The sequence below is a fragment of the Canis lupus genome, chromosome 19 (genome assembly GCF_003254725.2).
Source record: "Canis lupus dingo isolate Sandy chromosome 19, ASM325472v2, whole genome shotgun sequence".
In the NCBI taxonomy this organism is placed as follows: Eukaryota; Metazoa; Chordata; class Mammalia; order Carnivora; family Canidae; genus Canis; species Canis lupus.
In genome coordinates this window covers 12362050-12378465 of record NC_064261.1, presented here as the reverse complement: position 1 = coordinate 12378465, position 16416 = coordinate 12362050, and the positions used below count along the sequence as shown (strand labels likewise).

The 16416-nt window shown below is 35.1% G+C and overlaps 1 protein-coding gene across 7 annotated transcripts in view; it reads right to left on the bottom strand.

The window, feature by feature from the left end:
• Nucleotides 1-16416, bottom strand: part of SCLT1 (sodium channel and clathrin linker 1) — a 178018-nt gene that overhangs the window by 79584 nt on the left and 82018 nt on the right. For all 7 annotated transcript variants that reach the window (XR_004807007.2, XM_049097251.1, XM_025420622.3 and 4 more), the window contains 2 exons: nt 8213-8390; nt 4099-4197 (listed from right to left, as the gene is read on the bottom strand). Coding sequence is in view for 6 of the 7 variants with exons in the window: in XM_049097251.1 (XP_048953208.1) it covers nt 4099-4197; nt 8213-8390 (277 nt within the window). In the remaining variant the exon portion in view is untranslated. The remainder of the gene's footprint in view (nt 1-4098; nt 4198-8212; nt 8391-16416) is intronic.

Genomic DNA, 16416 nt, shown 5'->3' with positions numbered 1-16416 from the left:
TGGACTTTCCATTCTGTTCTACTGATCTATGTTGTCTGTTTTTGTGTTGCTACCATACTGCCTTCATGATCATAGTTTTGTAATACAGCTTGAAGTCTGAAATTGTGACACCTCTAGTTTTGGTTTCCTCTTCCTTCTCCTTCTTCTTTTTTGGTTTTCTTTTTTCAACATTATCTTGGCTATTTAGGGTCTTCTGTGGTTCCATACAAATTTTAAGGTTGTTTGTTCCAGCTCTGAAAAATGCTGATGGTATTATGAAAGGGATGCTTTGAAAATGTAAATTGTTTTGGGTAGCATAGACATTTTAATAGTATTTGTTCTTTTGATCCATGAGCATGGAATATTTTTGCATTTGTTTCTTCTTCAATTTCTTTCATATGTTCTACAGTTTTCAGAGTACAGATCCTTTATCTCTTTGGTTAGGTTTATTCCTAGGTATTTTATGGGTTTTGGTACAATTGCAAATGGAATTGATTGCTTGGTTTCTGCTTCATTGCTAGTGTACAGAAATGCAATGGACTTCTGTGCATTGATTTTCTATCCCATGACTTTGTTGAATTTGTCTATCAGTTCTAGCAATTTTTTTTGTGGTCTTTGGGTTTTCTACATAGAGAATCATGTCATCTGTGATGAATGAACATTTGACTTGTTCTTTACTAACTTTGATGCTTTTTACTTCTCTTTTTTGTCTGATTACTGAGTTTAGGACTTCCAGTACTAGCTGAACAACATTGGTGAGAGCTGACATGCCTGTCATTTCCTGATCTGAGAGGAAAAGCTCTGTTTTTCCCTGTTAAGAACAATATTGGCTGTCGGTCTTTTGTATATGGCTTTTATGATATTGAGTTATGTTCTTTGTAGTCCTACTTGGCAGAGAGTTTTTATTTTTTTTATCAAGAAAGGATGTTGTATTTTGTCAAATGCTTTTTCTGCATCAATTTGTAGGATCATATCATTCTTGTCTTTTAATTAATGTGGTCTTATCACATTGATTTGCAAATGTTCAACCATCTCTGAATCCCAGGAATAAATCCCACTTGGTTGTGGTGAATAATCCTTTTTAATGCACTGATGGATCCTACTGGCTAGTATCTTGGTGAGTATTTTGACATCCATGTTCATCTCAGGAATCTTGGTCTATAATTCTCCCTTTTGATGGGGTCTTTTTCTGGTTTTGGGATCAAGATAATGTTGGCCTCAAAGAATGAGTTTGGAAATTTTCCTTCCATTTCTGTTTTTTGAAACAGCTTCAGAAGAATAGGTATTAATCTTTAAATGTTTGGTAGAATTATCTTGGGAAGCTATCTGGTCCTGGACTCTTGTTTGTTGGGAGATTTTTTTTTGTGGTTGAGAGATTTTTGATTACTGCTTCAATTTCCTTGCTGGTTATGGGTCTCTTCAGATTTTCTATTTCTTCCTGTTTCAGTTTCGGTAGTTTATTAATTTCAAGGAATGCATCCTTTTCTTCCAGATTGCCTAATTTGTTGGCATATAATTGCTCATAATACTTTGTATTCTTCAGTGTTGGTTGTGATCTTTTTCATTCATGATTTTACTGATTTGGGTCCTTTCTCTTTTCTTTTTTAAAGTCTGGCTAGGGGTTTATCAATCTTATTAATTCTTTCAAAGAACCAGCTCCTAGTTTTGTTGATCTGTTCTACTGTTCTTCTGGTTTCTATTTCATTGATTTCTGCTCTAATCTTTATTATTTCTCTTCTCCTGTTGGACTTAGGCTTTATTTGCTGTACTTTTTCCAACTCCTTTAGGTGTAAGGTTAGGCTGTAAATTTGAGATTTTTCTTGTTTCTTGGCCTGTATTGCTATATACTTTCCTTTTAGGACCACCTTTGCTGCATCCCAAAGGTTTTGGACTGCTGTGTTTTCATTTTCATTTGCTTCCATGTATTTTATAACTGTTCTTTAATTTCCTGGTTGACCAATTTATTCTTTAGCCTCCATGTATTGTGGTCCTTCCAAATTTTTTCTTGTGATTGACTTTAAGTTTTATAGAATTGTGGTCTGAAAATACACATGGTATGATCCCAGTCTTTTCATAATGGTTGAGATCTGATTTGTGACTCAGTATGTGATCTATTACAGAGAATGTTCCATATGCAATTGAGAAGAATATGTATGCTGCTTTAGGATAAAATGCTCTGAATGTATCTGTTAAGTCCATCTGGTCCAGTATGTCATTCAGAGCCTTTGTTTCCTTGTTACATTGTTGATTGATTACATTGCTGTAAGTGGGGTGTTAAAGTCCCCTACTACTATTGTGTTATTATCAATGAGTTTTAATTTTGTTATTAATTGGTTTATACTTATTGAAAAATGGCGGCTAAAAATGTATAAAAATGATAGAACATAATCATTTGTAATCATTCCTTATAATATTTATTTCAAGCAAAGATTATCAATGGATGCTTAGATCACTGGATGAAATTTTTGGTAGAAAGTATACCTGTGTAGTCTTCAAGTATTTTCCCCAATTATTTATAAAGTATACAAATGAAGAGTTCTGGTCGTACCACCTTAACCATGTGGTCAAGCTTAGCTTCAACTAATGCACAATCTGATATTATAGCTTCCTGATGTGATCAGTTGGGAGATATACATATCACTCTGTTAGAAACCACCTAAATCTAATCAAAAGAAATGGTCACATAAATCCAGATGTGGAATACTCTGGATTCTACAAAGGATTCTTTGTTATGCAGAGAGGAAGGCAGAGGACTGGGTTAAGTTGAGGGAGACTACAAAGACATACCAGTTAAATGCAATGATAGATAAATTTGGATTGGATCCTGGATTTAAAAAACCAAAAAGTACTAGGATATTTTAGGGAAATTTGAGGGAAATTTGAGTGTAGATTAAAATAATGTTGATTTTTTTTTCTTTCAGGTATGGTAATAGTGATGTGGTAGTGTAGTAAAACATCCTTTCTTGGGGAAAAATAAGCCAAAATATTTAGTAGTGAAGTGTCATAATGCCTGTAGTTGATGTCTAAATGTTTGGCAAAAGAGCATGTATGTATATAAAGGGTGTGGCAAGACATTAAGAGTTATTTGGGTAAGGAGTAAGTGTTCACTGTATAGCATTTAGCCTTTTTATGGGTTACAAATACAAATACAAAATAACCTTTTTTATGGGTTATACATACAAAATTAATGGCAAACAATTTCTCAAGGTGATTGAGAAGAGGCTCAAAAATCAAGAGATTTGTATTTACATCTAGTTCTGCTACTTCCTAAAGGTAGAACCCTAATAAAAGTAAGTTACTTTTCAGTTTTTTTAATCATTAAAATGGGTTTGGTTTTTCTCCCCTTCACAATTCACTTTATAGTTTCAAACTTTACCACACCACTTATGAATTGATTCATCTCCATACCAGAAAAGGCAAACAGATGTTTTGTCTTTTTATATGAAAGTAAACTTACATGTCCCAGTTTTAATTTGCATAAGCCTCAAAATTCAAAACAAGAAACAACTCAATACTTTAAAACCAAAATATCAGATTTAGTCTTGATAAGAGAATTGAAAATAACAACAAAATTTAAAAATCGTGTAAGTTCCAGTATGATATGATCAAAATAAAGCTGGACTCAGTATAGCAGGAGAAGGTATGGGTCTAAATTCTGGCTTTAATTAGTATGTAACTTTGAATGAGTCAACAATATCATGGTTTAAGTTCCTTTACTGATAAAAAAAGAGGTCAAACCAGATTTCTACAGTCCTAAGCTGCTCTAAGATTCTGCAAGCAACAGGTTTTCTTCTCTTACTTCTTGCATATTCTAGGTTTATTTTGAAGCTTCTTTTTAGTTTTATACTTCAGGTGTGTTAATCTTCATTATATTTCTAGCCTAAACCCCTCTCTACCTCCCCAACTTGCTCTATCCCCACCTTAACCCCACTCTACTCAAATGGTAGGGCTACAATCCTAAGATGATTTGTACTTGAAATTTAGCACAATTGGTTCAACTAGCTGATGGTTAATTAGCTAGGTCCATTAGGCAAAAACTTAGGTAGCATTTAGTCTTAGGTTATGAAATTCTGTAAACTTTTGAATTTTAAATAATCTTAAAGTTTAAAAACTCCTTACTTCCTTCCTGGTTATCATGGCAGCATCTTGCACAAGCCGAGAGACAGTTTCTTTCATTTTCTCTACATCTTCTTCTTTTTGCTTCTCCTGAAGAACAGCCTTCAGAAAAGTAATCATTTGATGTTATTATAAATCACATAATTATTAATAAAGATAATAAATGATTTAAAACATATCCACTAATTGCTTTGTTGAAAGCAAACATCTTATTCTAAACTTCTGGGACATCTCCACCTGGAATCTTGCCTAAGTTATTTTCCCTAATCTTTTCACCTAATCTCGTCCTAAAAATTTATTAGTTTCCTCTGGTATTTATTTCGGCCAGGGCCATCACTCTTCTAACCTGTGCAACTAGAAATCTTAAGAGTTATTTTGCAATTTTCCTTTTCTCCTTATACAAAATAAGCCACCAAGCCCAGGTAATAAAGTCTTGGGAAAAATCTCTTGGAATTCCCTTTCTTTCAATTATTAGATATTATTCAAATTAACATCCCTTGTCACCTAACTCCTCAATGTTTCTATTTATTCAATCATTTTCATCTCCCAACTAAAAAATACTCTCAATCATCCTAGTTCTGTTGTCAGTGACACCCCATTTCTCTGCTTCCCTCTGGAGCAAAACTCCTCTAAAGTCTGTGCCTGCTCATCGGCAATACTTTCTCTTACACCAACTCCAATCAGGCTTTCACCATCCATAGTCTCCACTGATAATCCATGAGTCAATTTTGAATATCTTATTTAATCTGTCAGCTGCACTTGAGATAACAGATTATTCTCTTTGTTTTACGTTCCTTATTTGGCTTTTAGCATACCACAGTATTAGCTTTCCTCCTAACTCCCTGATCATTTCTTTTTTAGTCTACACTGCTGTTTCTTCCTCTTCTCCTGAACCTCTTTAAAAATTGCACTACCTGGGGCACCTGGGTGGCTCAGTTGGTTAAGTGTCTACCTTTAGTTCAGGTCACCAACCCGAGGTCCTGGGATTAAGAACTATATCAAGCTCCCTGCTCAGTGGGGAGTCTGCTTCTCACTCTTCCTCTCCTCCTCTCCTCTTCCCCTCCTTCTGTTCTCTCTGTGTCTATCTCAAATAAATAAATAAATAAAATCTTTTTTTTTTTTTAAAGATTTTTTTTTTTTTTTTTTTTTTTTTATTTATGATAGTCACAGAGAGAGAGAGAGAGAGGCAGAGACACAGGCAGAGGGAGAAGCAGGCTCCATGCACCGGGAGCCCGACATGGGATTCGATCCCGGGTCTCCAGGATCGCGCCCTGGGCCAAAGGCAGGCGCCAAACCGCTGCGCCACCCAGGGATCCCAATAAATAAAATCTTAAAAAAAAAACCTGCAGGGACGCCTGGGTGGCTCAGTGGTTGAGTGTCTGCCTTCGGCTCAAGGCGTGATCCTGGAGTCTCAGGATCGAGTCCCACATCGGGCTCCCTGCATGGAGCCTGCTTCTCCCTCTGCCTGTGTCTCTGCCTCTCTCTGTGCCTCTCATGAATAAATAAATAAAATCTAAAAAAAATTAAAATTAAAATAAAAAAAATAAAAAAAAAACTGCATTACCCATCAGAGGGGAGGTGGGTGGGTGGGGGATGGGTGAAACAGGTGATGGGGATTAAGAAGTGCACTTGATGTGATGGCACTGGTGATGTACAGAATTGCTGAATCATTATATTGCACACCTGAAACGAACATAATACTGTATGTTAACTATACTGGAATTAGAATAAAAACTGAATTAAAAAAAAATTGTACTACCTAATACTTAAGTCCTTAGAGCTTTATTTCCATCTGTCCCTTGATGGTTTATCCATTCTCACGGTTTTAAATATTATTTATAGGCTGACAACTCTCAAATTTACATCTCTAGACCAAATATCTTTCTGAGCCTGGAACTGCTCCAATTTTAAGGCTGAATGAATTTCTCTTTTTTTTTTAAATCATCATATGATAAGTGGACCCATGTTCTTATCCCACTACCTTCCAAAGATACCATACACATCCCCATCTAGTTTTTTTAAAAAAATTGCCTAACAAATTTCCTCCTGCTTAAATAGGTAAGCTAGTGAGAAATAACAGCTGTTTTTTTTTATTCAAGTAGAATTAACAATAGGTTGTTAGATTAGCTTCAGATGTACAATATAATGATTCATCAGGTTTTTCTGTAATTATTATTTTTTTAAGTAGGCTCTATGCCCAACATGGGGCTTCAACTCATGACCCTAAGAGATCAAGAGTTGCATGCTCTACTAAATGAGCAAGCTAGGTGCCCTTGATTCAACAGTTCTATACACTACTCGGAGCTCATTATAAGTGTACTCTTAATTGCCTTCACCTAGTTCACCTATCTCCCCATCCAACTGCCCTCCCTCAACCACCAGTTTGTTCTCCATATTTAAGAGTCTGTTTCTCTTTTTTGGTTCATTTGTTTTGTTTTTTAAATTCCACATGAGTGAAATCATATGGTATTTGTCTTTCTCTGACTTATTTCACTTAGTATTATACCCTCAAGGTCCATTCATGTTGTTGCAAATGGCAAGATGTCATTCTTTTTACAACTGAGTAATGTTCCATTGTATAAATACATCATACTTTTATCCATTCATACATGGATGGGCACTGGGCTATTTCCATATCCCAGCTATTGTAAATACGCAGTAACAAGCTGTTTTGATGTAACAACATTGTGGGGGGAGAATGGGACAATGAGGAAATAGGGAAGCATCATAAAAGAACTGTAATAGGCTGTGTTTCATGTCTGTTTGTATAATCTGTAGAGAGAATCCTTGACTTTTTGGAATAAGCAACTGAAGGTGGTACTCCTTGAACAATTAAACAATGGGTCAGGAGGGAACTTAACACTGTAGCCATAAACAGCCTTGTTAAGGGTTTGTTGATTTCTGACCTGAGTGAGAAGATTTAAGGGATAGACAATGAGTATTGCTACTTCTCTGTCCATTGTGCTTTACACAAAATGTTCATATTTAGTAACCTAATATTAACAAATGCTCATATGACTAGGCTCCAGAGGGGAAAGATAAACAATTTTGTCCTGCTCTGAACTGTTCTAGCTAACTTAGAATTTAGAGCAATTCCCAAGGATGTTATGTTTATGCTGTGCCTTCCAACCATTCTGAGACAGTATTCAAATCGCAGATGGAATTATTAGCGGAAAGGCATGACAAGCACCTTTGTATTCTTACAGTTTAAGATTTGGAATATTATTTTTCATTAGCTTCTTAATATGTGACTTATATAGTTTGTTTCATTTTTAATAGTCCTCTTGGAAAACCCGCTATTATATAAAAAAAGGAAACAAAGTATTTCCTTTGTACTCTTCATGTTTCTCAGTAATTATGCATATGTTAGGTATTCAATAAATATTGGTTACATGAAGTAATGATTTAATATCTCTACAAAAAGGAGGCAACAACATTAACAACAAATCTATCCACCTGGTGACTTCTGTGGACTATATACATACCATTTATAGGGAAGTGATAAAAGAAAATCACAATTATTAAAGGGTTAAAAAAAGAAGTGACAAGAAGGTTCCAGTTAATAAATCTTTACAGCTAAATTTAATTCCTGTCAATTAAGGTTCTGCTCTATTAGAGTAATTATGTAGGTGATGAAGGGGAAATAAAGATGAGTAAGATTAATCTGGTTCAATTGAATAAAATATAGGGTATACTGCAGCAAAGTGCTATAGCAGATTTTTTAAAGTATGAGATTATAGAGGATGAAAATTGTTTACATAAGGATTGGAGACATAAAATCTGATATGAAAGCTTTGGGGGGAGGGTTGACATTTTGTTGTATTTTTTTAAGTTTTATTTTTTTAAATTAATCTCTATACCCAACCTGGGGCTTAATCTCATGACCCAGAGATCAAGAGTTGCATGGTCTTCCAACTGAGCCAGCCAACTGCCCCTATTTTATCATGTTTTATGATTAAAGTCTTACCATGAAGAATATAGCATGTTTATTAATAGAGAGCATAGCAGTATCATTGTTGTGTGTTCATTTTATAACTACTGACTCTCCTATTATTAGGTCATCTCAGGGAATGTTCGGTATTACATTATTTATAAACATATTTACTAGTTTTCTTACCTGATTTTTTTGAAGGTTAGCTTCTTCTAAGAGCTGCATGCTATTTCTGGCTCTTACAATAGCTTCGTATTTTTCATTTTCTAATTCATTGCACTTTGCTTGTAATTCTCTGGTCCGTTTTTCCAAATGTGTTTTTTGTGCTCTTAATTGGGTGGCTTCTTGGATTGCTACACAGAGTCTAAGAGTAAATAATTACATTGCGAAAGTTAAATATTTTTAAAGGGAAGAAGGAAAATAGGAGATTTACTGATTTACATCTATTATAGAACAACCACTATTCTGGTTACTTTCACGTGTATTTTCTCATTTGATCTGCACAAAAGTTTTGTAAAGGAGGTTTCATTACTTCCATTTTAAAGAACAACAGACCCAAAGAGGTTAAGCATTTGATTAAGGCCATATGGCTAATGAGCTGTGGGGCTGAGACAGAGCCTAGATATTCTAATTATGTTACACTTACTAGAGTATCGCAGCATATTAGTTATAGGATAATGTTTTGAAGCAAATCCTTAAAGAACGAGTTATTCTATTTATATGGTCTTTTAAAAATTTTCCTTGTTGCTTGGCTCCCTTTACCTCTTTACCCAGGTAACCAATGTGAATTTACTAATGTATATCTTCAAATATTTTTCTCCATGTTTATAAAATCACACACACCTATATACACATGTACACACATAAATGTACAAAGTATATACACACTGGTCCAAAGGCTTTTAAACATAATTTTTTTGTTATAAAAATTAAAGTCATAATATACACCCTTTTCTGTACTTGCTTTTCTCATTCAATATCTTATAGAAATCCCCTCAAGTAAAACCCCAGAAGTCTGATGGACGGAAATTCATTTCACTGTTAATTTGTATTTCCCTGATTACTGGAGAGCTTAAGTGTATTTTTAGTTAGCCATGTGAATTGTCTTCTTTGAATTTCCTCTTCATATCCTCTGCCAATTTTTTTCTGTTATTTGCTTGTTCTTTGTATGAACTCTTTGAATAATAAGAGAAATCCTCAGGCTGTTCTGTACACTACAAATATTTTTCCCAAATCTGCTTTTTTGGTTGTTGTTGCCTACTGACTGTATTAAAGAAATCTTTATTACACTAAAAATGTTCACTTTAATACAGCTAAATTTGGGTTTTTTTTCAGCTTGTAGGATTTCATTTTTTATAAAGATTATTTCTCTCTTCCATAGATTGCTAATGTAATTTCCTAGATTTCCTCAAAAGATTGCTACGTCTTTAATATTTTTACTGGTAAATCTTTAATGCATCTGGAGTTTACTCCTGAATGAGTATATAAGAGGGAAGTCCAATTTAACTTTCTTTCAGATTGATGGTCAGGTGTATAAATACCATTAGTAACTGATGAATTGAAATAATCCTTTTACCATACCTAAAATATGCAAATATAATGACTTAATTATAGATTATCATGTTTCATTGATCTATTTGTCTATTCTGTACCCAAATCATATCAATTTGATTATGGCTTTATTTATTTTTTTCCTGAATGATTATGGCTTTATAACAGGTTCTGATATATTCTGGTAAGACAGCTCTTCTCTTCCATTTCACACTTTTCTTTGTTATTTTCAGGCCTTTCTTTTTCCTTCCCTTTGCCTTCGCCTTGCCTTTCCTTTCCAGATTCTACTTATTTATTCATGAGAGACACACACACACAGAGGCAGAGACACAGGCAAAGAGAGAAGCAGGCTCCATGCAGGGAGCCCGATGTGGTACTCGATCCCGGGACTCCAGGATCATGCCCTGGGCCAAAGGCAGGTGTTTAACTGCTGAGCCACCTAGGGGTCCCCAGGCATTTCTTTTTTCTAAGTGATGGCAAGGGAAGCATTCTCTTTCACCTCTCCATTCCCACTACCTACACAGAAGAATGAGGAGGAAACTTCCCTTCTCCAGCACACCTCATACTCTCCCAGGTTTGGGAAATGAGAGAACTCAGCCTACCTTTTACGTCTCTATGTTTAAAACATTTTTGTTTTGGTATATCTGCTTCATTCTTAGTGAAGTTAAGGTCTACTACCATTTAGTCAGGGTTTTTGGTTGCCAGTAGTAGAAACCAACTCTATGCAAAAAAGGGTTTATTAAAAGTTTACTGGGAAGTTCACAGACTTACGGGGAAAGCTGGAAAATCAAGTTTGAATCTTTGTAGCAAGGAACATGCACAAAACTTCACCATAGAATTAGATGATGCTCTCATGAAGAAGTATAATCTGGGGAATTCTCCAAATATGCAAGGGAGATGAAATGCTGATGGCCCAAAATAATGACCATAACTGTATCTTTATCAAAATCATCCTTTCATCAAATTTCCTAGCTTTTGCATCACATATTTAGCTATCCCATTACTTGTAGTTAGGTTTATTAATGTTATATCTTTTTCAAAAACAGTGCCATTTTTCATTACATAAGGTCCTTCCTTCTTTGTTCTGTTACTCCTTTTTAACATGAAATCATACCTCGTATAATATTAAGACTGTCACTCCTCCTTTCTGTTTATACTTGCTAATGTGTTCCATTAAAATCTTTATTTTAAATTTATAGCTGATTCTCTTCATCTTCCTTTCCTTGAGATCTTTGTTCTAGTTCATTTACTCTTTGTCCTAGGTGTTTTCCAATATAACATATTACTGGGCCTTAGTTTCTTTTCTTTTTTAAAAAATTAATTTATTTTGAGAGAGAGAAAAATGGAGAGAGCCCAAGGCAGGGAGGGGTAGAGAAAGAAGCTCAAGGAGACTCTCACTGAGCACAGAGCCTGACGAAGGCTTGATCTCATAGCCCTGAGATCATGACCTGAGCCAAAATCAAGAGGTAGGTGCTAGACTAAGCCACCCAGGGGCCCCCTTTGATTTTTAATTAAAATATGTAAGTCTCTGCCTTTTAATGGAATTTAGCCCTCTCATATTTTAATGTGGTAATTTTCATATATGACATTATTCATTCTATTGTACTTCAGTTAAAGCATTTGTGGGGGAAAACGAAGCAGTTCCTACTTCTCCCAAAGAGGCATAGGAGATATAGCACTTTACTAACATTAGTTTACCAGCTGTTTTTATCATGGCCTCTTTGGGGCCAGGCAGAGCAGGTAATTCATGAAGGGCATGTACCAACTTCATCTCTCAAGAGCAAGCTTTGTTTAGCGACTGTGTGAACTCCAATCCTCAGTGAAGACTCCCTGCTACTCACATTCAGGCTTCACACCCACCCATGTCAGAAAAAGCTTTGCAACTAAAAGTTTCACATGCATTCAACAGTCTAGCAGCCCCAGCAACCACTTAGTTCTGAAAAGTCAGACTGGTGTTAGGAGTTGGGTGGAGTTACAGTAAAGCAGATTCAGATTATCAGCTTCATAATTTCTAGATATCCACAATTTTATAACATAAAAGGCATATTACTACTATTCTTTTTTTTTTTTTTAAGATTTTATTTATTTGTTCATGAGAGACACACACAGAGAGAGGCAAAGACACAGACAGAGGGAGAGGCAGGCTCCATGCAGGGAGCCCGATGTGGGACTTGATCCTGGTACCCAGAAAAAGAGGTCTTCAGGATGATTGATCACACCCTGAGCCAAAGGCAGACACTCAACTGCTGAGCCACCCAGATATCCCATATTACTACTATTCTTATTCTCATAAAGGCGCTTCTTCATTCTCTATAGCCAAATCTTATAAGAATCCTGCCAACGTGCTAAAATTGGGTCAAGTTCCCTCTTTGTATCATTATTATGACAACAATAAAGATAACAGCAAAAACTTATAATAACATTCTTTGTGCTAGGTACTTTATGTTAAGAAAAACATAATCTGCAGTATCTTCAACAATGCTGTGAGTTAGGTTATATCATTAACCTATAAGGCAGGGTATAGTTTCTATTATTGAACAATGAGATAGCTGTATCATTACATTTATTTTATAGATGGAGAAACAGAAGTACAGAGAGGGTAAGCAACATGTTCAAAGTTATTTATCCAGTTACTGGTGAAGCCAGAGTTTGAACTCAGTCTGGGTCCAGAGTCACATTCCTAATGAATATACTATACTGCCAAACACAAACTTCCACTTAAATGATACAGATACAACCCACAGATCTATAGAACTAAAACTACACAGCAAGGGGCTGTCGTTTCAAGTAAAGTTGGGAGTAAGAAGGTATACTAAACCCTAGGGTATTGAATGTAAGTTTGAATATCAAACATCATTACTCCCAGACTCTCTTCAACTTTAGAATATACTCAGACTTGTGCACTTCTACTCCAAGCCACAGCAGAAGACGGATGAACCCTACCCTGGGGAAACTGGCCCAAGAAAGATTCTGATATATTGGAACTGCCAAAGGAAAAAGCCAACTTGCTGCCTAAACATAATACAGTGAAGTCTGCCTGGCCATAATCCACTTGTGCACACTTAGCTTCCTATCTGCTTTTGGTTTCTTGTTCTTTTTTTAAACTGAGATATACCGGACATATAACATTTTATCAGTTTCAAGTGTACAACATAATGATTTGGTATTTGCATACAATGTAAAATGGTCACAACAATAAATGTAATTAATATAGATCACCATATACAGCTATAATTTTCCTAATGATGACAACTTTTAAGATCTATTCTCTTAGTAACTTTCAAATATACAGTACAGTATTATTAACTATAGTCACAATTTTATACATCACATCCTACAACTTATGTCTTTTGTAACTGGAAATTCATAACTTTTGACCACCTTCACCTATTTCATTTCCCCTTCCTCCACCCCAACTACCAGTCTGTTCTCTATGAGTTTGGTTTTTAAGGATATGGAATGATTCACAAATTTGCCTGTGGGCCATGCTAATTTTCTCTATATTCCAATATTTAGCATATGTGCTGCTGAAGCAGGTACTTTGTTTTCTTACTCTCAAATATCAACGGACAGGGGGACGTGAGTGGGGCAGTGGTTGAGCGTCTACCTTTGGCTCAAGGTGTGATGCCAGGATCGAGTCCCGTACCTGGCTCAAAATGGGGAGACTGCTTCTCCTTCTGCCTATGTCTTTCTATATATCTCTCATGAATAAAAATAAATCTTAAAAAAATCAATAGAAAGGATCACCAGTCATTTGAAGAAAGATGGGCAAATAGAAGAAAAAAAAAAGGAATCCAGAGATAGAGACAATGACAGAAGAAAATGATAAAATATATATTTAATATACTGAACTAAGATATAACATCTATTTTTTTTATTGGTGTTCAATTTACCAACATACAGAATAACCCCCAGTGCCCGTCACCCAATCACTTCTACCCCCCGCCCTCCTCCCCTTCTACCACCCCTAGTTCGTTTCCCAGAGTTAGCAGTCTTTACGTTCTGTCTCCCTTTCTGATATTTCCCACACATTTCTTCTCCCTTCCCTTATATTCCCTTTCACTATTATTTATATTCCCCACATGAATGAGAACATATAATGTTTGTCCTTCTCCGACTGACTTACTTCACTCAGCAGATATAACATCTATTAAATAAGAACAAGCTACTACAGAAAAAGAAACAGAATAAGAAATGGATCTTTAAAATAAAAGTAGCTTTTAGCTACTAATTTTATTTTATAAAATATTCAATAGATGCTTAGTTAAAAGAAAATTTAAGGAAACTTCCAAGAAAGGAGAAAATAAATGAAGGAATGAAAAACAAGAGAAAAGATAGGGAAATTAGGGAATCGATCTAAAAGTCCAATATCTAACTAATTTTATTTTATTTTATTTTTAAATACTCTGTTTATTTTTTTTTTTAATTTTTATTTATTTATGATAGTCACACAGAGAGAGAGAGAGAGAGGCAGAGACACAGGCAGAGGGAGAAGCAGGCTCCATGCACCGGGAGCCCGACGTGGGATTCGATCCCGGGTCTCCAGGATCGTGCCCTGGGCCAAAGGCAGGCGCTAAACCGCTGCGCCACCCAGGGATCCCTCTAACTAATTTTAAGTTCAAGAAAAAAGAACAGAAAAAATATGAAAAAAAAAAAAAAACAAAACTATTGGGACGCCTGAGTGGCTCAGTGGTTGAGCATCTGCCTTTGGCTCAGGGTGTGATCCGGCAGTCCTGGGATTGAGTCCCACATTGGGCTCCCTACATGGAGCCCGCTTCTCCCTCTGACTACATCTCTGCCTTTGTGTCTCTCGTGAATAAATAAATAAAAATTAAAAAAAAGAAATTCAAAAATCTATAAAAAATTCCTTGAACGGAAGGACATGAATTTCTAGAATGTCCCCAGTAGGATGAATGGAAAAGGATTCTCACTGCATGTACACACTGCGATTTTAGAACACTGATGGTGATGATGGTGGGTGGCTGATCCTAAAAGTCTCCAGAGGGAAAAGAGGATTCACACATAAAATATTGTGATTTTGAATGACATAGTAGTTCTTTCCTATAGTTAGAGGATAGACAATATAAGGAAAATATCAACATTCTAAGGACAAATGATTTAAAACCTTGGATTTCCAACCTATGATTTATTACTCAACAGAACTACCATACACCTTTGAAAGTAGGATAAAGATACTTTAAAATAAGCAATGTCTTAAAAAATGTGTCCCATATAGCCTCAGCTGATGGAGAATGGTATCCATTAAAATTAGGGAGTCAACAAAGAAAGCAGTAGCCATGGGGATGAAAAAGACCCAGGCTCCAATACAGAATAGCAAGGAAATCCCAGGACCACAGCAAATTAGTCTTTTGCATCAGTCCTAGTGAATGGTTTGAAGAAGGGGATGGAAATCCACCAATGGATTTCTTCAAGAAAACAATGTAATTACAATGACCTCGTATGGCTGACCAGATTGAAAGGCATTTTAGAGCTTTGATAATTTAGTTATGAATTAGTATGAAGTACATAGAAAACTTGCTATGTGAAGAAATTATAGTTTATAAGAACCTGTTGTTCATTATAATCCTTGTGGTACTATGACTTTGAAACAATGCTTATATATTTTCCTTGGATAAAAATCAAAGTAAAAATGAATAAAGTCAATTAAGCTAATTTATAACTATTTAACATACGAAAACTACCTTACAAAACTGATACAATAATGAAATAATTTGGTCAATAGCAACATTAAAAATATTCAGGCTACCTTGCAAACATTTCATAATAAATCAAGGAGCTGTAACTGTGGAAAAAGATTCAAGACTTTTATTCTTTACAACAATGAAAACTGTTGTTATTCTTTGTGACAGTTTATTATAGATCTTCTTTCTACCTTGTTCTCTTTCATTAAGATTAAAACAAAATCCAAAACCATTTTTTACCATTGAAAATCATTATCATTTGTTAGTCTTATAAATAGACTAGATTTAAAATAATAAACTTGGTGCTGGGTCCCCTACATATAGTCTTACCTCACTTAAAACTAAAGAAACTACACCTGAGAGAGGTTGGTTAACTTATCTAAGATACACAGACAGAATGTACTAGAACCAGAAATCAAAGCAATTCTGCCTCTAAATCTCAAAATCTTTCTACTCCAACAATTTATATTCCTGTCCCCCAGATAACCTCACCTTGAGAATACCATCAAATTAATCTTCATACAATATTAATTTCATCACGTAGTCTGGGATAAAGAATTTGTAATACATCACACAAAACCCAAATTTGACTTATTTTATTTCCAAGGCCCTCCATATTTTATCCAATCACATTCACCCATTTCTAATGTATGGCCTACAACTCCACTTAAAATCAAGATATTTCAACATCTTGAATTAAAGATGTATTATGTATTTATGTGTTCTATTTATGTATTCTATTATGCTTAGGAGTAGGGACAGCAAACAAAAAGCAGAACAATGATTAGAATGAAATTTACTTTTCACCAGTCATCTAAATGAAGATTTCTTAGTCCTATATCCTTTTTTAAAAGAAACACCAAATTTAAAAATATGAAGAGGTAGTTTAAGCCAATTCTACTCATTTAACTTCTGCCTTAACTAGCTGAGCATATACAAACCAGCAAAATCTTTCCCAGAGACAACAGTCATTCTCTGGAGGTAATTCCCAGGGTCTATAAATCATCTAAAAAGGGGGAGAGGGGGAATCCTTTCTTTGAAAGAAGGAAATGACTTATGCTTCTTAGGTGTTTATGGCATTTGAAAGGATCACAAATAATAATTTAAAAAATAATAATTTTTAATAATGGCAATATC